The 23914-nt window shown below is 45.6% G+C and overlaps 1 protein-coding gene across 2 annotated transcripts in view; it reads left to right on the forward strand.

The window, feature by feature from the left end:
• Window positions 1-23914, forward strand: part of MRPL45 (mitochondrial ribosomal protein L45) — a 133058-nt gene that overhangs the window by 1807 nt on the left and 107337 nt on the right. For both annotated transcript variants that reach the window (XM_077459405.1, XM_077459406.1), the window contains exons 2-3: window positions 13389-13587; window positions 17811-17928. In XM_077459405.1, the coding sequence (XP_077315531.1) occupies window positions 13389-13587; window positions 17811-17928 (317 nt within the window). The remainder of the gene's footprint in view (window positions 1-13388; window positions 13588-17810; window positions 17929-23914) is intronic.

Below are 23914 nucleotides of genomic sequence, written 5' to 3' on the forward strand. Positions count from 1 at the left end.
GTGGCCAGAGCCTCGATGTCGTCACACTCGCACATGCGTGTGGGAGTTTTCTTCCCGGCAGGGCCTGGCTTCTGCTGGGCCTTCAGCTGAGAATCCCCAGTGTGCATGCGCCGCTGAAGTCAGCAGCTGACTGTGAGGGGAATATCTCCTAAACCGTACAGGTTTAGGAGACATTCTTTTACCTACAGGTAAGCCTTTAATAAGTGTCAAAGTGAAAAATGTGACTATACAATCGCTTTAGTTAAAGTGGAATTCTGGGCCTAACCCTAAAACTGACCATTCCTAGCATCTATGCTTGCTAACCTGTGTAAGAAAAAGGTAAATACTTATTATCAGCCAGTGACGTTATCTGACTCTCCTGTGTCTGCCAGTGGTAGCTGCAGGAGAGAGGAGGGAACACCAAAAACAGATGGGCCATTAGAGCCGTTTGGTGACGTTAGCACTCCAGGCTTTATAAGCCATTGTAGTAGCGCTCTCTACTCTCTCCTGCAGCTGCCGCTGGCTGATACAGGAGATATTGTGATTGGAGCTGCCTGAAACTAGATAATCCTATAGCTTTCTTACACAAGTTGTAAGCATTGGTGTTATGAGGGGGAGGGGACAGTCTAAAGAGTAAGGGGGGGGGGGGGGGTTCTATTTTAAAACTTGATGGGTGATTAGATCAGTGTAGAACAGTTTTTGGCCCAAGATGGTCCATTAACTTTTAGGTAAGTGTTGATCTGATGGGTTGTGAAATGGCTCCTTCACATGTGTGGCTTACTTTGCTAATGCTCTAAAATGTAATCCGTGGTGGATCGCGGTTTAGAGGGAGTTTTAGAGGTGGAGGGAGGTGATATGTTGCCTCCTCACCGTTTGTTTTAGTACTGAAAATGCTGCACCACTGCATGCATTGCACAGACATGACCCATTCATCCGAATGAGCTATACCATGTGCACGGTGGTGCCTCCTTACAGCCTGTCAAATGTCCTCTGAAGTGCAGTTGCGCTTCATAGGGCAACACACATGTGAACAACTCTTAGGGCTCATTTACACTTGCTTTGGCTTCAACACACATTAATGTGCCTATGGCACCTTTCACATGGGTGCTCCGATCAGGTCCACCTGTCAGTTTTTACAGACGAACCTGATTGGGCGCTCCATGCACCTCTATGGAGTGGTGGATGTCGTAAGTGACATGTCCGCTTACATCTGCCGGTGTCTTGTCAAATAGGGTCCTCCATCAGATGCTGTCCTCTGCGTACTGCGCATGCGCAGTACACAGGAGCACAGATTCCGAAAATTGCCGAGGACGAACGGCGCCTGCGCCGTGAGTCCAGGTTCTATCCCCACTATCCAAGTGGACATAGAGTTAGAATAAAAAAGAGCCGAGCGCAGCGAGGCCGAGCCCGAAGCGTGGCGAGCGAAGCTCGCCCGCGAGGGGCCCTCTAAAATTCTAAACCCTATGTCCGCTTGGATAGTGGGGCTACCTCCTCCACTCACGGCGCAGGCGCCGTTCAGCTTCGGAGATTTTCCGAAGCTTCGTCTGCTCCGTACTGCGCATGCGCAGTACGCAACGGACACATATCGATGGCCGGACTCTATTAGGCAGAACACCGGTATCCAATCCTGTCAATGAAATCCAGACGGAGGGAAACCCTATCTTCCATCTGTCTGGAGGATCAGTTGAAAACAGACAGGCGCTCCTTTTTCATTTATCCTCCCATAGAGGAGACTCTTGACAGGTCCATCTCCTCACAGTGAGCGGAGGCGGACCTGTCATTCTCCTGCTCAGCGGATCGATCCCCCCTGCTGAGCAAAGTGGAGTTCATCGGGCATAAAGCCCTTGTGATAGGACCCTAACGCTTTAACATGCTTTTGTGATGTGTTTTTGATGCTTCAGTGGAGCTTTGATAAAGCTTTAGTGATGCGTAGGTGATGCGTTTTATTTTTATTTTTTATTTTTTAAAGCTTTGTTTAAGCTTGACAGATGCCCTGTGTGTATATCTCATACCTGCAGTTTCTTCAAAACAAAGCAACGTTAAAGCCTCTCAAGCCGCAGGTGCTTCAAGCGAGCTTTGTCATAGAGTTCTACGGAGGCTTTGATGCACCACTAAAGCGACATTGGGTATAATTTTTGAAGCAAACACAAGGTGTAAACAGGACTGTAAGCTAACCATTTTTTTTTTTTTTTTTTTTTTTTTTTTTGTAGTAACGGGGGCTTTGACTGGAATACAGAGAGCTTTAACAAAGTGCGTCCGAAGCCTTTTATTGAAGCAAGTGTAAACTAGCTCTTAAAGCGGCATTCCACCCAAAAATGGAACTTCCGCTTTAAGCACTCCTCACCCCCTTACATGCCACATTTGACATGGGGGGGGGGGGCGAGGGCTTTTTTTTTGGGGGGGGGGCTTTGTTAGGAGAGGCACTTCCTGTCCCACATTCTCCTTCCACCCAGGGACTGGCATGTCGACTCCTCCTTTCGCCTTAGGTGTCCCCTCCCTCTAGGCGATCTCCTGGGACAGGTCCCAGGAGATCGCCTGTCCACTCCAGGAGCGCAGCGCAACTCGCGCATGCGCCGTTCATGGGTGCCCAGAGTGGCAATGGAGGCGCCGGCAGAGAGGAGGGAGAGAGGAATGACGCTCCATTCGGCCACATTGCTGGACCGTGGAATAGAAAAGTGCCTGTTTATTAAAAGTCAGCAACTACACTTTTTTTAGCTGCTCACTTTTAATAAACATAAAAAGCCTCGAACTCCGCTTTAAGGTGGTTAAGGAGATATTTACCTTCGCAGTAGGCTGCTGCCTTACTTCAACTTGTTATGAAAGTGAAATCTCAGATCTGTACACGTCCCTGCTCCCCATCAGACACTGGCACGCCAACGCTGCCATTCACAAATCACACAGCCACAGTAAGTTCCTCATGGATGTGTAACATTATTTGTTAGCAGGAAAAACAGGGCTGGTTTATGTGCCTTGCCCTAATAAGCAATGCACATAAAACGAATAAAGTATGTTTAATGCATAACAACCCCTCTTAATTTTGAAGGACCATAAAGTACCTTAGCTGGTTTATGCTGCTCACAACACACAGACTGTTGATATTGGTGCATTGTGGTGCTTTAAGATGCACATCTGCTGCAGTGTGTTTAAAATAACATTAGACTACTGAGTTTTTGATCATGCTTTGCAAAAAAAAAAACATTTTCAGTGTGTTTCTGCAATACACCTTTTGTGAACCAAGCCTGAAGGAAAACTGTAAGGCCGCGTACACACGGGCGGACTGTTCGCCCAACTTTGTCCGCTGAACAGTGTTTCAGCGGACAGTCCGCTCGTGTGTGGGCTTCAGCGGACAGTTTCAGCGGACAGTCTGACGAACAAAGTTTTTCGGAAATCCCGTAAAACTGTCCGCTGAAACTTGGTTTGAGCGGACAGTCCGCTCGTGTGTAGGCTTGTTCGTCAAACTAAGTTCCGCGCATGCTCAGAAAGGATTTACACGCCGAAGGTTGCATTGCAGTGTATAGGACGTCGTTTTTCTAGTCCCGTCGTACGTGCCGTTCACATCATCGCGCATGGTTTCAGCGGACTGTTCGTTCATCGTGTGTGGTCAAGTCCGCTCATGCTAATTTTGAGCGGACTGTTTGTCAAACTGTTTGACGAACAAGGTTGGGCGAACAGTCCACGCGTGTGTACGTGGCCTAAGGAGAGAGGTTTTGGGGGTTTCTATTGATGGACTTCATCTGAAAATGACAGTTGCTTAATAGTTGTTCTGACCCCTCTGGCTTCAAATATTTTTGTTAACCATAGACTTATAGCAAGATGCAGAAAGTCAGAAATAAGTCTGGAGCACTCATTTGCTCACTTGTTGGAGGTCTGGGACTCGCAGTATTTAACCGCTTAACAACCACCTCACGCCGATATACGTCGGCAAAAGGGCTTCTACAGGCAGAATCGTGTACGTTACCCTTTAAGAGGCGGCCTGCGGGCACACGCCCGTGGCAAGCGCCGTTTGGCGGGTCCCGCGGACTCGATCGCCGTGGGGATACCCGTGATCGTCTCATGGGGAGGAATGCCCTTTCTGCCTAGTGACAGTGTCACTGATCTCTACTCACTGTTTTCGGGAGCAGAGATCAGTGACGTGTCACATGTAGCCACTCCCCAGGGCACACTAAACCCATACACTGTCCCGCAGTGGTTAACCTCTTCACTGCTAGTGTCATTTACACTGGAATTAGTGCATTTGTGTAGCACTGATTGCTGTATAAGTGACAATGGTCCCAAAAATATGGCAAAAATGTCTGCCATAATGTCGCAGTCACGATAAAAATCGCTGATCGCTGCCATTACTAGTAAGAAAAAAAAAAATAATAAAAATGCCATAAAACTATCCCCCATTTTGTAAACGCTATAACTTTTGCTCAAACCTATCAATAAACACCTATTGGGTTTTTTATTTTTATTTTTTACGAAAAATATGTAGAAGAGTACGTATCGGCTTAAAACTGATGAGAATTTTTTTTATATATATGTTTGGGGGATATTTATTATAGCAAAATGTAAAAAGATGCATTTTTCAAAATCGTCGTTCTTTTTTTGTTTATAGCGCTAAAAAATAAAAACCACAGAGGTGATCAAATGCCACCAAAAGAAAGCTCTATTTGTGGGGAAAAAAGACTAAAAGTTTGTTTGGGAACCACGTCGCATGACCGTACAATTGTCAGTTAAATCGATGCAGTGCCGAATCGCAAAGTCTTCCGGGGCTGAAGTGGTTAAGTAACAGGATTAGCATGACAATTGGGCAACTAGTATTTTCTAGGACACCTGAGGAAAGACTGTCTAAGTTTTCTTTCCTTCGTCTTGGGGGTTTTCTCATTCACAAAACATTGTGAATGGATGACATTGGCCGGAGCCCCTTACGGCCACGTCATTTAAATTTTTTTTTGATAATGACAGCTGTGAGAAGATCCCACCCCCACCCCCACCACCAGCTGTCAGAACGAGGGATCAGGGGAGAGCGAGGGCCAGTACATATGTAACAATAAATATGGGTGGAACATGTTTATAAAAGGTGAACTTATCCTTTTTAAGAAAAAAAAAAAAAAAAAAAAAAAAAAAGCTAAAGAAAAACACGTGAAAGCTTATGGAACTCTTCACACTGATCAGTTGTGGGTCCGCTGCATTAGTAAAGTCCTGCTTGCTGTATGTTTGCGGTTAAAAAAACAAAACACACCTACCCATTGAAATGAATGAAAACCACATAAAAAATGTGGCAAAAAAGCAGTTGCGTTTCTGGTACTGTTTGTCACATGTCCCCTTTTTTTTTTTTAACAGGTGCAAAATGCCTTGGAAAGGCACCAAAACCCAAAAAAAGCTTTCGCTTTTTACTGTACTTTTGCAATGGAACAGTCTGAAAGTAGCCTTAAAGTGGAAGTAAACGCCCCTATTGTTTTCAGCCAAGGAAGCTGCCATCTTTGCCTCTGTTTAATCTTCAACTGCTATGGTGCTGCACATGTGATTCGTTATGACACCAGCCATTGGATGGTTTGATAGTTTGGCTGAGAGCACAGCCAATGTGCAGTTAGCATTCCCAGCATGCCTTTTTTTTTAACCTGTTTAAATCGATGGGTTTACTTCCACTTTAAAGCAGTACACCACCCCCTCCCCCATGTAAAAATTAAGTTAGCCACTACGCATACTATTAGCTTCTGACTTTTAATCTTGGGACACTTGCCTGTCCTAGAATTCAGCGATGTCAGCACCCCAGCCGATGTTTCCATTGGCTTTCGGGTGCTGCCACCGCCAAAGCCTGTAAATGAAACTGGTAGTGAAGCCTTGCAGCTTCATAGCCGATTCACTACTGCACGTGCGCGAAACATGCTGCGCTTTTTGACTGGCCTGGGAAGGATGAGGGGGGTCAAACTTCTGATGTACCCGCTCCCCCCCCCCCCCAAGGTGTCAAATGTGGCTCCAGAGGTAGTAAGGAGGAGACAGATAAGCGGAGCTTCCAATTTTGGGTGGAACTTCACTTTAAGACCACAAATTAATAAAATCAGTCCACGCTTTAGCTAGGATTACATTGGTGGCAATCTCTGCCATTCCTTTTCAGAGGATGGTAAAACAGAGCCTTTTAGACAGGGGGTGATACTGCCACCGCCTAAGCACATGTTTCTTTGCTGAATGGGAATTATGATTTGAACTACCGCATTCCAACCGCAAGCCAGACATGTGATTCGCAGTTCTGGTATGGTCCCTTTTGACTTCAACAGGTGAGTTTAACAGGAGATTACACCTGTCGAACTAAACAAGCCAAGTTAAATTTGTCTACAGCATGTGTGTGGTCTCCTCTGGACAGGGCTGCTGTTAAAAAAAAAAAAAAAAAAAAAAAATCACGGGGGGTCCCATACAGCTTACCTGACAGGACCCCCTGGGCGAATGTGACGGACGACATAGATATATCAGTCCCTTTCTCTGCAACCTCAGCTGCACAGATTAATGAATAGGAAGCGCTCTGAGGCTTCCTACTCATTCACAAACTGAAGCGTAGTAAATACAGTTGACTATGCTTCAGTGATGACTGGACACAGAAGTGATTGGGGGGGGGGGGAGCGCAGAAGAGGATTGGTGTCTACAATAAGACAGTACAGCTGGCCCTCCTACTCAGCAGGTGCCGCACCCCCTTTAGGCCTCATGCACACTAGACACTGTTTTTTCTACAGTCAATAAACTCCGCATCATGTTATCCTATGTGTGCATGGCTGTTATCAACTGTTTTCTCAAGTCATCTTCCAGGACGGCACACCTGAGAGATGAGAGGCTCCTCCCTACAGGAAACACAATCAATCGACAGCTGTTTTAAGTCCCCACCCTTCCCCTTGATCCTCAGTTTTTGATTGTGTTTCTCCCTACACAGCGAAACTGTTTGTTTTTTTTCCAAATGACCCGAAGCCTGGGGCTGGTGGTCTCCCCCTGGGAGCCGGACCACAAGCCTGGGAAGCCTCTGGGTCTGGTAGGATATTCTTGTCCTTCCTGGGGGGTTCCCCTATCTTTTCCTCAGGGCGGGCAGCAGAAATTGGAAGAGCCCCCCTGAGAGCTGAAGGACCCTGGGTACAGTGGTGTACCCAGAACTTCAGGGGCCATTATCCTGTCTCCCCCCTCCTTACCTGTACAGGTGGCTGTTCAGACGGGGGTGCTGGCCATCGGTTCTTTCCAGGGGGCTTGTCCCCGACTCCTGGGTCCCCGGTAGCTCGCGTGGGCTGCCGGAGAGGGCGTGGCAACAAGCACCCGCGTCATTTTCAAACTTTGGGAAAATGGCAGCGGCGTTCTTACCCAGGAGGGAAGGCTGAGAGTCAGTAGGAGCAGGCGCCCACATCCTCCTTTCTCTAGAGCGAGGAGGCACCAGTTTACTACGGTGGATGTCTGCCTTAACCACCTCAGATATGAAGATGGGAATGAGGAATGGAAGGCATTGCCCCCCCCCCCCCCCCCATGTATATAGACTGACTTCCCTATGGGGACAGCAGTTGGGGGGGGGAGCACTTTGGCGGCTATCCTCCTTGCGTGTGGACCATAAGGATGGAAAAGCAAGCCCGCTGGCTGTGGCAAAAAGAGGAAGACGACAACGGTGAGTACTTTACTTTCCTTTTGCCGTGGGAATTTAGCTGCAAAATCCCCAATTCCAGCCAGAGGGTTCCTGGGCATTTGAGATCTCACCTGGGGTCTGGATTCAAATAGCCCTTAAGCTTCTGCTAAAAACACCAGCCGCAGCTCCCTCTTACATCAGAGAAGCTGTATGGTGGACAGGTGGTGCAGAGGAACGAGTGTGCCTAAACCACTTCAGATGAGAAAGAGGTAGGTAGGCCATTGCTCCCCCTTCCCCGTGTATATACTGACTGGTGCAGTGCAGAACCTGGGGTCGGGATACAAATAGCGCAGACGCCACTGCTAAAACCACCAGCCACAGCTCCCTCTTACAGCAGAGACACTGTGGTTATCGCAGCAGTAGGTTGCCAGCCTCTCCCTACATGCCCAGTTGTGGTACATTTAGTAGGGATGAATATAGCGTACAGAGGGGACCTGGTAGATACAAAGTTACTTACAGGCCAGGTATACCACTGAACAGGTTATTAATTGGGCAGTGGTTGGTGGATTCAGAAGCTCCCCTGGTCAGCAGGTGCACTAGGTTACCGGCCCTATTAGCCCAGCTGCTAGGAATCTGAAGTTGCTTCACAATGTTTAAAAGCTGACCTAACATTCAAGGATGGGCAGAGACCAAGCTACTGTGTGGCACAGTAGGGGTTCCCTTGTCACAGATCCTCCTTTTGGGGGTTGCCTGCTATAGTTAACTTTCATAAGCTCCAACCTCCCACTCCACCTTTACACTGTGTTTATATTATAGTGTAGGAGGTAAGAAGAAACTTTTTTTTTTTTTTTATTGGTTTGGGCTACAATCCACGCAGTGGCAGATCTAAAGGCGATTCACCATAGATCGCTCCCTACATCCTTTTAATTGAGGATTTTCTGTGCAAACCTATGCAAGAGCTACATAATTAATTGTTTGAAGCCTGCAAATAGCTATTTACCTCCCAGGCTAAACTGGTAACCACCTCTTCTAGAGAGGTCTTAAATTGGTCTCTAGGGCTGGGCTCATTGAGACTTTAGTTGCTAATCAGCACCACCTGGATATGTGCTGGCTAGCGTTTGCTCAGTCTATGGAGGTAAGGTAGGACAACAACTACTACTAATAGTAGGGTGTCCAACCATTTTAGGATCTGTTCCTTCTCTGGTGGTGAGGTTTAGTATCTACAGCCCAGGCTATGCCTATGAAATAAATTGCCTGTTGGTTATTTCATAAAGGGATAGACCATGACTCCTCATTGGCTGCACACCAGTAGACCTCAGTAGTGAAGGTTTGTGCTTGCTGGGATGTTTTTGTGGCACAGCAGAAATACACATTGAGATTTGTGACATCTCTGCTTATAAGGGCTATATTGCTGTACATCAGAAATGCACTGCACTGAAGCTTGTTTGCTGTCCTTTATATACTAAAGGTACTGCTTTGTTTGGCTACAGATCAGAAGAATACAACAGTGAAGGTGGTCTGTACTTTCTGGTTTTGTGTTGCACAGCAGAAATGCACATCATTGTGTCTGGTGACATCTCTGCTCATAATGGTTATATTGCTGCACATCAGACATACACAAGATTGAGGTCTGTCTGTGGGGCTTTGTGTCCTGTTTTACTGCCTTGTTGGTTACTTATCAGAAAGGCAGCAGTGAAGTCTGATGGTCCTGATTTGCAGGGCGCTGTGCTGATTCAGACAGTGCTATTAACAGCAATGGCTGCCGAGTTTAAACATGCGATTTGACATGTTGAGTCGCATGACAAATCATTTCAATATGGATGTGCTATCTCTATTCATAGTGTTTTATTGTTGCACATCAGATTTGTACAGCATTAAGGTCTGTGAGGTTTTGTGTCCTGTATTACTGCCTTATCAGAAAGGCAGCAGTGAAAATTGATGGTTCGAATTTGTTGGGCTACATAGTAGAAATACAAATTGAACCCCTGCCAGGTGTAGTACATATACTGCCTTTGGTAATCCATGTAGCACCACAAAGTGGTGTTGTGCTGATTTTAGCCATGCGATTTGACATGTTGAGTCGCAAGGCCAAATCGCTTCAATATGCATGTGCTATCTCTATTCAGAATTGTTATATTGTTGCACATCAGACATATACAAGATTGAAGGTTGTCTGTCCTTTTATGTCTTGCATATTCTGCCTTATTGGCTGCATATCAGAAAGGACACAGCAGTGAAGGTTGCTTGTCTTTTTCTGATTTTGTTTTTGCTGCTCAGCTGAGAGACACATTGAGGATGGTGGCCTCTCTGCTCAGTATTGGTATATTACTACACATCAGACATACACAAAGATTGAATGTTTGTGTCCTGTATGTCCTATATTTACTGCCTTATCGTTTGTATATCAGGCTAAGCAGTGTTTCTCATGGATCTACCTTTCTGCATCTTAGGGATACACAGCAGGGGTTTGTTGGCTGCAATCCTCCAGGGAGTCACAGCATTGGGGACCCCTTACTGGTTCGACCTGAAAATTGCTATTTGTTTTTTTTTTTCCCTGCGACCTGTGTAATCTTGAGGTCTGTGGATCCAGGAATCAGGGACTGCTGGTGTCGCACAGACACAAATGGTACCCATTGGAAGCCATAGTATATGACTTCTCATGCGTCTTGCAGTCCCAAGTCGCAGGTTGGGTCGCACGGGTGTGGGAACCCTAAACTTATCTGTCCCTTCTGATTGAGGTTTTGCTACACAGCAGGAATACTCATCATGGCGTTATTGTTTTATTTTGCAGCAGACCAGAAAGATTGCAGCTGTAAAGGCTGTCTGTCTTTTTCCTCAGTGTCTGCTTTTATGTTGTTGCACAGCAGAAATACTCAAGATTGAAGCTGGCTGGTGCTTTCTGTTTCAGAAAAACACAATGCTGCAGGTTGCTCGTGTCCTTTCTCAGTGTTGGTTCTATCTGAACTACACTACAGAAGTGCATGACAGAAAGGATTGTCTTGTGTTCCATATTTTTCCCTGTGGCATAGCAGAAATGCACAACACGGGAGTTGGTGTTCATATTAATCTTATAACTGTGGTGGTTTGTCAGAAATACACAACATAGAAGTTTGGGTCTTTCTGTCTTTATAGCCTTGTTTTGCTGTACATAGGTAAAGCACAACAGTAAAGGGGGTTCCTGTCCTTTCCGTATTTATATATCAGTTATGACCTAGCTAGCTGCACTAAAGAAATACGCAGCATTTAGGGTTTGCTTGAGTCTTAATGTTTTTACGTCTTGGCAGCACATCAGAAAACCAGACTATGAGGACTGTTTGTCTACGTTGAGGTTCAGATTTGGGTCTCTTCCCATATTTGATATATTGGTTTAGCTAGTCACACTCAGGCACACAACATTGTTGTCTATGCTTGTGTCCTTTCTGTCTAAATCTATTGTGCCGTGCCCACAATCTATGATCATTTTATTTGTGATATTAATAATGCATGTATCACCTTTTTGTATTTCAGCCTTCTTTTCCATGGAGGGGCCAGGAGTTCGGGCTGCCGCTGCCACATGTCAGAAAACCTTGACCACTTGCATTCAGGGATGCCAGAACCATTTCCTAGGGTTGAAGCCCTGTAGGGTTATGGGACACTGGAGGAAGGGGATAATGAATCGCCCTGTTTAGTAAGAACTTGGAGAGTTCTGTTCAGAGGAGTATTAGGGCCTGAGGATGAAGTATAAAGATGTATACCCGATCGAATAGGTTTCAGCTTGGTGCATGGCCTTCATTTTGCCCTTTTAGCAAAACTAGACATAGCAATATGGGTAGTCTACTCCTGCTAGGGACTTTAATCTCCTGAAGAAGGCTCTCAGGCGTAAGTAAGGACATAGATTGGGCATGCCTTAAACCCAGGGTTCAAGCTTCTGTTAATCTATTTCCCTTAAGTAGGCTTCCCTTTAGTCTTTTGCTGACATAAAGATAAAAAGGAAGCAGTTTTATTTCCCTCAACAGGATAGTGTTAAGACAGGCCCTCTTATTGATTAATGTAGTGTCCTTGTCTTACACAGGTCTCTTATTTATCTTTTTAGTGGTTCTAAGTAGCACCTACAGGCATAATAGGCCATGGTTGTTAGATGTGTGAGATAGGTAACATTGCTAACCTACAAGTTTAACATGTTTTCTGATTCCATTTTTAAGAGCCCATTTCACCTAGATACTGCATCTGAAGCGGAAAAGGCAGGAACATCTGTGGAGCAGACCTGCAGATCAGCCGCATGATCCAGCTAACATGCCTTCATCAAGCATATGAGCGTATGGAGTGGAGGTAAAGCTCACTGCAGAGCCAAGGTTCGCCAAGAGGGTTTTGCAGTGGCCCCACCCTAAGGTAGGCCTGAGGTACTTGTTTATCCTCTCAGGTGTGCCGTCCTGGAAGATGACTTGAGAAAAGTACCAGTTACTTACCGGTAACTGTCTTTCTGGGAAATCTTCCAGGACGGCAGGCCTACTTCCCGCCCGTTGGAGGAGGGAAAATTCTAGAACACTAGAAGGTGAGTACCTATGAGGAATGATTTCCCTTGTGAACCTGGTTCAGGAGTTACTTCTCTACAAACTGAGGATCAAGGGGAAGGGTGGGGACTTAAAACAGCTGTCGATTGATTGTGTTTCCTGTAGGGAGGAGCCTCTCATCTCTCAGGTGTGCCGTCCTGGAAGATTTCCCAGAAAGACAGTTACCGGTAAGTAACTGGTACTTTTTGGCTGTAAAATCCCCAAAACTAGTGGGTTCTGAGAGGAGTTTTTCAGCTGTAAAAACGCTCTAATGTCAAAGAACGCTAATGAAAGCTCAAATGTGTCTCAGTGTTTTTTATCGTTTTTGATCCATTGAAAAAAACAAACAAAAAAAAAAACCACGCTAACGTGGAAAAACTCTAATAAATGCTATTGAAAAATGTTGAAAAACGTTCATAACGTTATTTTAACATCCAGTGTGCACGAGGCTTTAAACTGATGGGGCCTGGGCCCAGTACAGAAGGGCTGGCTGTACTGCCTTATCAGCGGCCCTGCCTCTAGATGCTGTTTTAGGCTTTGGAGGGGGGGGGGGGGGGGGGGGTGGTATTATATTAGTGTTACAGCTGGTGGTGTCTTCAAGCTTCGCTGTATTGCAGAACTTTAGCAGAGGCTTGTATCTGAAACTTCGAGTGTATCCAATACATGGAAATGCATGGTCCTTCATTGCCAGCCCTTATGTCACTACACGATCACTTTAAGTTTCAGGGTTAAGTTGATTTAGGTGGTATATTTATTTTTATGTAAGATTTGCATTTTAGCGTTACGGGTCGATTATGGTGGAAGTCTTAAAATTAGTTTTTGGTGTCGAACTATCCACCAAACCGTTGTTGCATGATTTTTTTCATATTGCACAGTCAATATTACATGTGCTCTGCCACTTTTAGCAAGCCTATTTACATTTTTTTTCATGTAGGTTAAGTGTAACTTTATGCGCATGTATACATTGTTGGCTTGTTCACACCTTTTTTAATAATGTGTACATTTTAGCACTTTTTTTTATACCATTTGGCTTGTAGAGTACAGCAACTCATGACAAGCAGCAATAAGTCATTTTTAAAGTCATTTTTGTTACTGCCACATTATACACCATATTTGCACATCTTTACAATCTCTTGATCATAGCTAGAAAAAGTTTTCCCATTTAACAATGTGACATCCTAGTGGTACAAATTACTTATATGACAAGGCAGCGATTATCAATATAAATAACATAATCTAGTCTTTTAATCCTTCCTGTGACAGCTTTTTGTTGGGATACATTTTTTTATAAGAATTTTCTCCTTTAGGGTCTAGCTTCTCTGCTGAACCCAAGTCGTTTGATAGTTCCAATCCTGCTTCAACCAGTAAGGACCAAGAAAAGATTCTCACTTCCAAAATCAGTGGGAGCCAAGTATAACACTGACGAAATGACAAAGAAATCAAGGGCTGCTGGAATTATTGTTCCAGAAGAAATCATGGAACGTCCAATTAATGTTTCCTGCACAGGTAGTACAATCCTTTATTGATCTATTGAGGAGAAGTATATTCTAATATATTAATTTCTTAATGGCAAACTACGGTAGTTCTTTGCAGAACACAGAAGCAATTCATGTATATAGCTGCCTACAAAAGTTCAACTCACTTTTTTTCAACACTTTTACTACTACTACGAACTGATCAGTGCTGTACAAGGCTGATGTTCATTGGCCACCCCCTCCTTGACAAAGTAGTGCACAGCTGTATGAAAGGTCCTTATCGGTTTGTTGACAGTGCTGGGTTGGCTTACTTGAGCCACAGCTTGTATTGGGTTGATGTTCCTGGTTTTAGTAACAGAAAATTGTAAATTGGACAGGTATTAGAAGTTACATGGCTGGTCTTGTTGATATTAAATAGGGTACCATTTGGATACAAGATGAACTCCAGGCATTTCCTTAAAGTCCAGCCCTGGAGGCTGCATCATCTTATCCTGCCTTGTTTCTAGCACATTACTAAGATTCAACCCCCCTAGCACGTGCTGTGTTTCTCCTCCTAGAAATGGCTCTAAGATTAACAATCCTGCGATGAAGGAGATAGTGAATCACACATGTGGCAGTTTGAGCGCTTACTCCTGTGATGATGGGGGTGAGCAGTACTGGCTGGGAGTGCCTTAGCAACATCTTAGGAAACTATGGTAAGGGTGCTATGAGTTAAGCGCTTTTTATGAGTGCCTGTCACAGGCGCAGCACCAGAAGATCACCGATGCGGGGGGTATCTGGTGACATGGGACACACTTCATTGCTGTGGGTCCTGATGCTGTTTAATTTTTTATTTTATTTTTTTCCCTAAACGTCAGCATTGAGTTGTGATCATCCAGTGCTGGGGTTTTCTCTTTGTTCCTTCCTGGTGGGGTCCTTCTGGGTGTCCTTTGTCACTGTCTGCATGATGGGGACATTTTCCATTGGCTGTTCAACAGAGTGGGTTAATCTACAGTGCTGGATTAGCACACTTTGCAGGAGAAAACTGCATCAGTGAAGGACCTAGATGAGGGAAGGGGGCACAGGACAGGTTTGGTTAGAGGGGGGATGATGGGGAGGAGAGTTTTTGGCCATAGTTAGATATACATTTTTTATTTTTTTTAGTACCACTACTTAAAGTGGTTGTAAACCCTCCCCCACAACTTTGTCCTATGTAAATCAGCATAAAAAAACCCTAATGAACACTGCTTGTAGAGATCTCCTTACTTGCTTAGTATTGTTGTAATCCTTTTTACTCTTTAGAATGAAGTCACTGAGCATGCCCAGATCTCCCCTCATGTACGGCACAGTCTGTCTTATCTATCTGTTATCAGGACTTCCTACGGCACACCACTGAACTCCCAGCAGGCAGCAGAGTCATTCAGAGCTTCCTTCTACACACCATGTGACATGCCATGCAGTGTAAACTTGGCCATTACTGCAGTCTTATCAGCTGAAGCTGATAAGACTGACAAAGGCAAACATTAGACATCAGCACAAGTAAATACTATGAAATAAAACAAGTCAGCTATGAACAGGGTTGCCATAGAAACGTTGGATTGAGAAGGAGGCTTGGTTAACAGTACAGGAAGTGCTCAATGTAAGGGAGGAAATACACTCCACTGTGGACGCTGAAAAAAAATACTTTAAGATGGCGCTGCCTAACCCCTGGAAACAAGTTTTTTAAAGTTTCTTTAACTAGTTGCTGACCGCTGGCCATCAAATGACGGGCAGGTGGCGCACCTATTGTGGCAGGAGGAGGTTATATGACGTCCTCCCGTTTAAACAGGGAATGTGCGCGCATCCCTGTTCCTTCGGTGGTGGCGTGTCACGGAGACGCCGCTCGCCACCGAGGGGGGTGAACAGCCATTGGGCATGGCTGTTTACCACGTGATTGGCCGTGAAGAAGTCATGGCCGATCACAGATGGTCACACCCTCACTGTGCACGGCGCATGCACGTGATCGAGCTGCACGTGCACGTTGGTGGGGCGTGTTCCCGGGAACACTGCTTGTCACCGACGCTGGTAAACAGCCATTGGCTGGCTGTTTACCCAAGTGATCGGCTGTGATCCTTTCACAGCCGATCACTAAATGTAAACAAACCGCGGTAACGAGATGCTACCGGGTTCTCCTCCTCACACACCGATCGTGTGTGAGGAGGAGATTGTGGTAACATCTCGTTACCGCTTACAGTGTACACCAACACACACTGATAGCCCCCCCCCCCCCCCCCAATAAAGAGGACCTGTCACCACCCATCATAGTACCTGTCACTCGCAGTCCAATCAGGGTACCTGTCACTCACAGTCCAATCAGGGTACCTGTCACCAGGCCATCAGAGTACCCGAGTACCGATCTGCAGCCCATGCCTCATAGAATATACATTGGGGTGTTTACCCACAAAATGACCCTATTTTGGAAAGCAATTTCACTGTCCTGGTGCTCCAGGACCTTCAAAAGTGTGATAGGTAGGAATGAAATGAGATGTGTCATTTATGCTAATAGAACGCCTGAAGGTACTACTTCAATGTTCGGCCTCTCTGTAACCAGGCTGTGTAAAAGTCCTACACATGTGGTATCGCCATACTCGGGAAGAGTAGCAGAATGTGTTTTGGGGTGTAATTTTTGCTATATACATGCTATGTGTTAGAAATATCTTGTAAATTGACAACTTTGTGTAAAAATAAAAAAAATAAACGCGTTTTCATTTTTTTCCACATTTTCCAAAAACTTCTGGAAAAAAATGAACCGTTCAAAAGATTTGTTATACCTCACAGATTTATACGTCGGTGTGTTAGCTTTCCAAAATGGGGTTATTTTATGGGCAATTCCATTGTCCTGGTACTCCAGGGCCTTCAAAAGTGTAATAGGTGGCTGTGAAATGAGATGTCATTTTTGCTCGTAGAACATCTGAAAGTGCCACTTCAATGTTGGTGCTCTGTATGTGGCCATGCTGCGTAAAAGTCCCACACATGTGGTATCGCCATACTCGGGAAGAGTAGCAGAATGTATTTTGGGGTGTAATTTGTTGTATGCATATGCTGTGTGAGACATAACCTGATAATATGACAATTTTGTAATAAAAATAAAAAAAATCTTCATGTTGCAAAGAATTGTGGGAAAAGATGACAACTTAAAAAAACTCACCATGCTACTTACTTATTTCCTTGGAATGTCTACTTTTGTAAAAAGGGGTCATTTGGGGGATATTTGTACTTTCCTGACTTGTTAGTGTCTCAAGAAATGAGATACACCTGATGTACTGAAGGCCTGATCAGATGTGATCAATTTTCAGCGATTGGCACCATAGATTGTAGACTCTATAACTTTCACAAAGACCAAATAATATACACTAATGTGGGTTATTTTTACCAAAGATATGTAGCAGTATAAATTTTGGCCAAAATTTATGAAGAAAAATTACTAATTAGCAAAATTTTATGACAAACAAAGAAAAAGGCATTTTTTTTTTCCACAAAATGTAAGTTTTTATTTTATTTTATTTATAGCACAAAAAATAAAAAGCCCACTAGTGATTAAATACCACTAAAAGAAAGCTCTATTTGTGTGTAAATAATAAAAAAAAAAAGGACGCAAGTTTCATATGGGTACAGTGTTGCATGACTGAGTAATTATCATTCAAACTGTGAGAGTGCTGAAAGCTGAAAATTGGTCTGGTCAGGAAGGGGGTGTAAGTGCACTGTACTGAGGTGGTTAAACAGTAAGTAATATGTGATTTGGGCTGGATTACAGTGGCTATAGTTTGATAATTATTATAATGGACTAAATGAAAAGAAGCATCAGAGTGGGAGAGTTTACTTCCTCTTTAAACCCCCATATAATTCTTGTAACTGTAACTTGGCATGGGTCACAAATGTTATTCCCCAGTACTAAAGCTGAACTGGCAGATCTATAAAAAAAAAAAAAAAAAATTCTATGTAAAGTTCAATTAATGATTTTCTAATGAACTCGCATAAATGCCTGAAACTATTTGACTACTGACATCCTATGCCAGTGATGGCAAACCTTGGCACAGATGTTTTGGAACTACATTTCCCATGATGCTCATTCACTCTGCAGTTTAGTGGAGCATCATGGGAAATGTAGTTCCAAAACATCTGGGGTGCCAAGGTTCGCCATCACTGTCCTATGTACTCTTCTGCACTGCTGTGTTTCTCTTTCACTTGCCAGTCACGGACTGCATGCCCATTTAATGCTATTCTGTTTCTTTCTAGCTGGGATTTTTGACCCATATGTACCCCCAGAAGGCGATGCCCGCCTGTCAACACTTTCCAAGGAGGGTTTGAAACAGAGAACGCAACAGCTAAAACAGACAGCAGCCTCTCATTTGGCGTATGTTCTTACCTTCAGTGATTTATTTATTTATTTATTTTTTAATTGTCATTGTCTTGTATGTATACACAAATGTCTCATTAACCACCTTCAGACCGGACCATTTTGCTGGTAAATGACCAGAGGTCTTTTTACAATTTGGCACTGCGCTGCTTTAACTGGTAATTGCGCGGTCATGCAATGTTGTACCCAAACAAAATTTGCGTCCTTTTCTTCCCACAAATAGAGCTTTCTTTTGATGGTATTTGATTGCCTCTGCGATTTTTTTATTTTTTGCGATATAAACGTAAAAAGATCGCAAATTTTGAAAAAAAATGATCTTTTCTACTTTTTGTTATTAGAAAAATCCAGTAAACTCAATTTTAGTCATACATTTAGGCCAAAATGTATTCAGCCACATGTCTTTGGTAAAAAAAGTCAATAATTGTATATTTATTGGTTTGCGCAAAAGTTGTCACATCTACAAACTAAGGTACGTTTTCTGGAATTTGCGCAGCTTTTAGTTTACGACTGCCTATCTCATTTCTTGAGGTGCTAAAATGGCAGGGCAGTACAAAACCCCCCCAAATGACCCCATTTTGGAAAGTAGACACCCTGAGGAAATTGATAAGTGGCATGTTGAGCCCATTGAATATTTTATTTTTTTGCCTCAAGCGATTGAATAATGACAAAAAAAAATTTTTATTTTATTTTTTTTACACAAAGTTGTCACTAAATGATATATTGCTCACACATGCTATGGGCATATGTGAAATGACACCCCAAAATAAATTCTGCTGCTTCTCCTGAGTACGGGGATACCACATATGTGGGACTTTTTGGGAGCCTAGCCGCGTACGGGGCCCCGAAAGCCAAGAACCGCCTTCAGGTTTTCTAAGGGCGTAAATATTTGACTTCACTCCTCACTACCTATTACAGTTTTGAAGGCCATAAAATGCCAAGATGGCACAAAACCCCCACAAATGACCCCATTTTAGAAAGTAGACACCCCAAGCTATTTGCTGAGAGGCATGTTGAGTCCATGGAATATTTTATATTTTGCCACAAGTTGCGGGAAAATTACAAACTTTTTTTTTTTTTTCACAAAGTTGTCACTAAATGATATATTGCTCACGCATGCCATGGGCATATGTGAAATGACATCCCAAAATAAATTCTGCTGCTTCTCCTGAGTACGGGGATACCACATATGTGGGACTTTTTGGGAGCCTAGCCGCGTACGGGGCCCCGAAAACCAAGCACCGCCTTCAGGCTTTCTAAGGGCGTTACAGTTTTGAAGGCCATAAAATGCCAAGATGGCACAAACCCCCCCCCAAATGACCCCATTTTGGAAAGTAGACACCCCTAAATTTAGGGGTACACTAGTGAGACTAGGTAATAAATGGCGGGTGCCCTGAAACTATAAAAAAAATAACTAACCAATCAGCGTCACCTGTAACAGTTATATGGTGATCACTGGTGAAAGGGTTAACTAGGGGGCAATCAGGGGGCTTTATGCGGTAGTATATGGGGGTCCCTAGCGCTATAAAAAGCTGCGGCGAACCTAAATACCTACCTGCCTAACTAGCGTCACCTGTGACACTAATACAGCGATCAGAAAAATGATCGCTTATTAGGCTGGGTTCACACTGGAGCGATGCGGGAACGCCACAAATGCGCGGCGGGTTCCCGCATCGCATGCCTCCCGGCGGCAGTTCACACTGCCCTATGCGAACTGCTGGGAGTGTTAGTGAAATGTTAATGACACCCCCAGATCAGTTCGCATATCGCAGTGCGATCTGCAAACTCGGATCGCATGGTGTGAACACCCATGCGATCCGATTCTGCTGCGGGCCAAAAAAAGGGTCCCGTGTGAGTTTGCGGCGGGTGCGACACGAATTCAGCCATACTATCTGTATGGCTGAACTCGAATCGCACAGAGATCGGATGTGATTTGCACTGCAGTGCGGTGCGAATCACATCCGTTCTCATAAACCGCTGCAATGTGAACCCAGCCTTAGTGACACTGGCGACAGGGGGTGATCACGGGGTTAAACCTTTATTGGGGGGGTTAGGGGGGTACCTTAGAACTAAAGGGGGCTAACCCTAACTGCCCTAACAGTTATTACAGTCACAAATGACACCCGCCGGGTGATCAGGGGGTTAAACCTTTATTAGGTAATAAATGGCGGGTGCCCTGAAACTATAAAAAAATAACTAACCAACCAGCGTCACCTGTAACAGTTATATGGTGATCACTGGTGAAAGGGTTAACTAGGGGGCAATCAGGGGGCTTTATGCGGTAGTATATGGGGGTCCCTGGCGCTATAAAAAGCTGCGGCGAACCTAAATACCTACCTGCCTAACTAGCGTCACCTGTGACACTAATACGGCGATCAGAAAAATGATCGCTTATTAGGCTGGGTTCACACTGGAGCGATGCGGAAACGCCACGAATCCGCGGCGGGTTCCCGCATCGCATGCCTCCCGGCGGCAGTTCACACTGCCCTATGCGAACTGCTGGGAGTGTCAGTGAAATGTTACTGACACCCCCAGATCAGTTCGCATATCGCAGTGCGATCTGCAAACTCGGATCGCATGGTGTGAACACCCATGCGATCCGATTCTGCTGCGGGCCAAAAAAAGGGTCCCGTGCGAATTTGCGGCGGGTGTGGCGGGTGCGGCGAATGGCTGAACTCGAATCGCACAGAGATCGGATGTGATTTGCACTGCAGTGCGGTGCGAATCACATTCGTTCTCATAAACCGCTGCAATGTAAACCCTGCCTTAGTGACACTGGCGACGGGGGGTGATCACGGGGTTAAACCTTTATTGGGGGGGTTAGGGGGGCACATTAGAACTAAAGGGGGCTAACCCTAACTGCCCTAACAGTTATTACAGTCACAAATGACACCAATGCAAAAAAAAAAAAAAAAAAAGCAATTGGTGTCACTGTGACTGGGGGGGCAGGGCTAATTGGGGGGTGATCGGGGGGTAAAGGGGGGGTGTGAGTGTGCCTGGCATGTTCTACTGTGTAGTGTAGTGCTTGTGCAACTCACTGATGCTCTCTCCTCGGTGCCGGAACGAAAACTACCGACACGGAGGAGAGAATACATCACTTCCTCTCCTGTGTTTACATTACAGGAGAGGAAGTGATGTCACCGGACAATTTCATTCGCCGGGAGCGATCGCGAGGGGGTGGCCATGAATGAATGGCCGTCCCCTCGTCCGGGATCGCTCCCGAACGAATACCGACCGCCGCAGGCACCGGGCGGGGGCCCGATCGGGCCCCCGACCCGCGGGAGGCAAGGGACGTACATGTAAGCCCTTATGCCTGCCCGTGCCATTCTGCCGACGTACATCGGCGTGCGGCGGTCGGCAAGTGGTTAAGCATTCTCTATTTCCAAAATCCTCTTATAGGACAGCAATTTAGACATGATTGACTCTGCCTTCAGGAAACACAAATCAGAAAGCAATTAAGCCCCCCACCCACACACCTTTGTCCTCAGTTTCATTTGTTTCCGGATGTCCAGGGCACATAAGTTTCACAAGAACAAAAGAACAATGGTAAAGCGGGTGTCTTTTTTATTTTTTTTTATTTTTTTCTCTTTTCTCTTGTGGTGATCTCTCACACCCCAAACAGAACAAGAGAACAAGTGATGGCGGGGGGAAAAGGAGTGCCTCTCTTTTTGGAGCAGTGGAAAAGATTAACAGACGGCCCTTTGGCTCGTAATATTATATAAGAGGACTATAGTTGAGTTTGCAGGTCCCTCATCCCTAGGTTTTTCATTACAAATCTGCCATGAGACCTGAGCACTAAGTACCTTGTTACACATCTGAAGGAAGAGCATATCATTTTGCCAGTCCTATAGAACTAGCTGTTTTTTTAAGGGTTCTATCCCCATGGATTTCTAATTTCGAAACTGGGTAAGAACAAAACGATTATAAACCTGAACAGGCTAAACAATTTTGTTCTTTACTAGTGGTTCTGAATGGAAAGTATTTTTCTCTTACGTTCACTGACTGACACGGCTCCTTTCTTAGACCATTGGATTGTTACGCCACCTTCAGGAGAGGACTAGGCAGAACATGTTAATATGTTGTAATAAATCTATAACTTTCTAGTTCCGCCCAAGGGGCGGTCCCTTGGGTAACAACCCCTCAGCCTGTTACTGCAGCCTCAGTTTTTTTTCTGCCTAGTGAAGAAGGACCTAGGAACCTTGCGGGCCCATTGGTCCGTGGATTTTTCTGCAGACATTTTTGCTTTTTGAGCAAGATTAAAGATCATGTGATCTGTTATCAACAGCCAGCTGGGTGACAGGCTGGATACTGTTATCCTTGTAGTCTCCCTAGCCTGGCCAGCGAGCGTGTGCAGACCAGAGCTCTGCACTTTGTCGGCCACAACATGCCTCAGCTCCAGAGGCGGTCGGTGAGCGTTAATGCTCCTGGGCACACATATGACCAGGCTACTGATGTCTGTGTGTCTGTGTGTCAGTGTGCTGGGCCAGCAGCCACCTCGTACTGATCGGAGAATGGGTCTGTGATGGAATGTCTCCCAGCTCTGCAGGACTGGTAAGTACAGCTCTCCCTGCCTCTGTGGGGCTGAGCAGCTGGGCTTTCCCTGGGAGGTAGATTCAGGGGTCCCTCACCTCCCTCTCTTCTCTCCCTGTCCCTTTCTCCCCCCCCCTCCTTTCCTGTGGAGGATGCTGCTGAGCGGTCTGTGTGCCATAGACAGGGGCTCTCACCTGGGGGGGACTGCACTGGCTGGCTGTGCCCTGGATGTGTGTAGGTCTCTTCCTGGAGGTGTCTGGAGGCTGTCTGTTGATTGCTGTATCGCTGTTCACAGCCATTTATCTGCCTATTTTGTTTCACTGTCCCTCATGGTATACAGTGCTCAGCGACCATCTTTGGTGGGGCAAGGAGCAGCATGCTTCCCTGTAGTTCGACTGCCATTTTCCCTGTGATTATGTCATTTTATACTGGACACTCGGCGGCCATTATCTTGAAGTCTAAACACATTTTTGATCAGTTTCAGCACCATTTGCAGCAGCTCTGCACAGTGCAGTGTGGTCTCTTATGCACCTGGGAGCTGACACAGACATGACTAGCTGGACAGTGCAGAACCAGTCATGGTGGCGAGTCCTCCGGGAAAGAGCCCCTCAGCCAGCAGCAGTTAGGAGGGTGGGACCATCACTGTCCTAAGTCCCCATCAGGTAGCAGACAGGGTAGGGTCAGCATGGCTTAAACAGTTTTCTTCCCCCAAAATCCAGGCAATTGCAGCCGGTTCGCCTGCAGACTGTGCAGTGCCTCTCGACGCTTTGTCTGCGGTCCTCAATTCATTCGTTGCTAAGATGGAGGTGGTGCGTGGCCACAAAGGTAGTAAAAAAACGTCCCCTGCCCGTCCTCCGGGGAGAGCTCTGATGCAGACTCTGGCCCTGCTGAGGATGCTGACCCCTGCTCTGTCGTTTCAGAGGACGCGGTCCAGGGCCGATCGGACAGTGAGGATGAGTCCCTGTCCGGGTCCGTGTGCGACAAATCGCTTGTTGGAGCACTTCTCACAGCTGTGCGTGATACCCTGAAGCCAGCAGATCCCTCCGCTGATGTAGCGGTCCCGCAAGCCAGCCCGTTCACCTAAGGTGTTCCCGTATCTGTCTTATTTTGACAAGTTCATTTACAAGGAATGGGGATCGACTGCAACTGACCTTTTTGGTCCCCAGATATATGGCGGTGCGCTACACCTTTAAGGAGAGCCTTCTCAAAAAGTGGTCGGCTCCTTCGGTCGTGGACCCCCCAGTATCCAGGTTAAAAAAAAGTAACCACGATCCCGGTAGAGGGGACTCCTGCATTTAAGGATCCCAGGTACAGGAAGGCCGAGGCAGTGGCTCATTCCTTGTTTACGGTTGTGGGGTCAACCATGCGACCAGTACTGGCATCCGCACTTGTGTCGCAGACACTGAGTGGGCGAAACTGTTGCACCGCGACTTGGGAGAGCAACAGGCTTCTCCTG

The sequence above is a fragment of the Lithobates pipiens genome, unplaced genomic scaffold (assembly GCF_037356315.1).
Source record: "Lithobates pipiens isolate NorthernLeopardFrog02 unplaced genomic scaffold, aLitPip1_a1.2 Scaffold_28, whole genome shotgun sequence".
In the NCBI taxonomy this organism is placed as follows: Eukaryota; Metazoa; Chordata; class Amphibia; order Anura; family Ranidae; genus Lithobates; species Lithobates pipiens.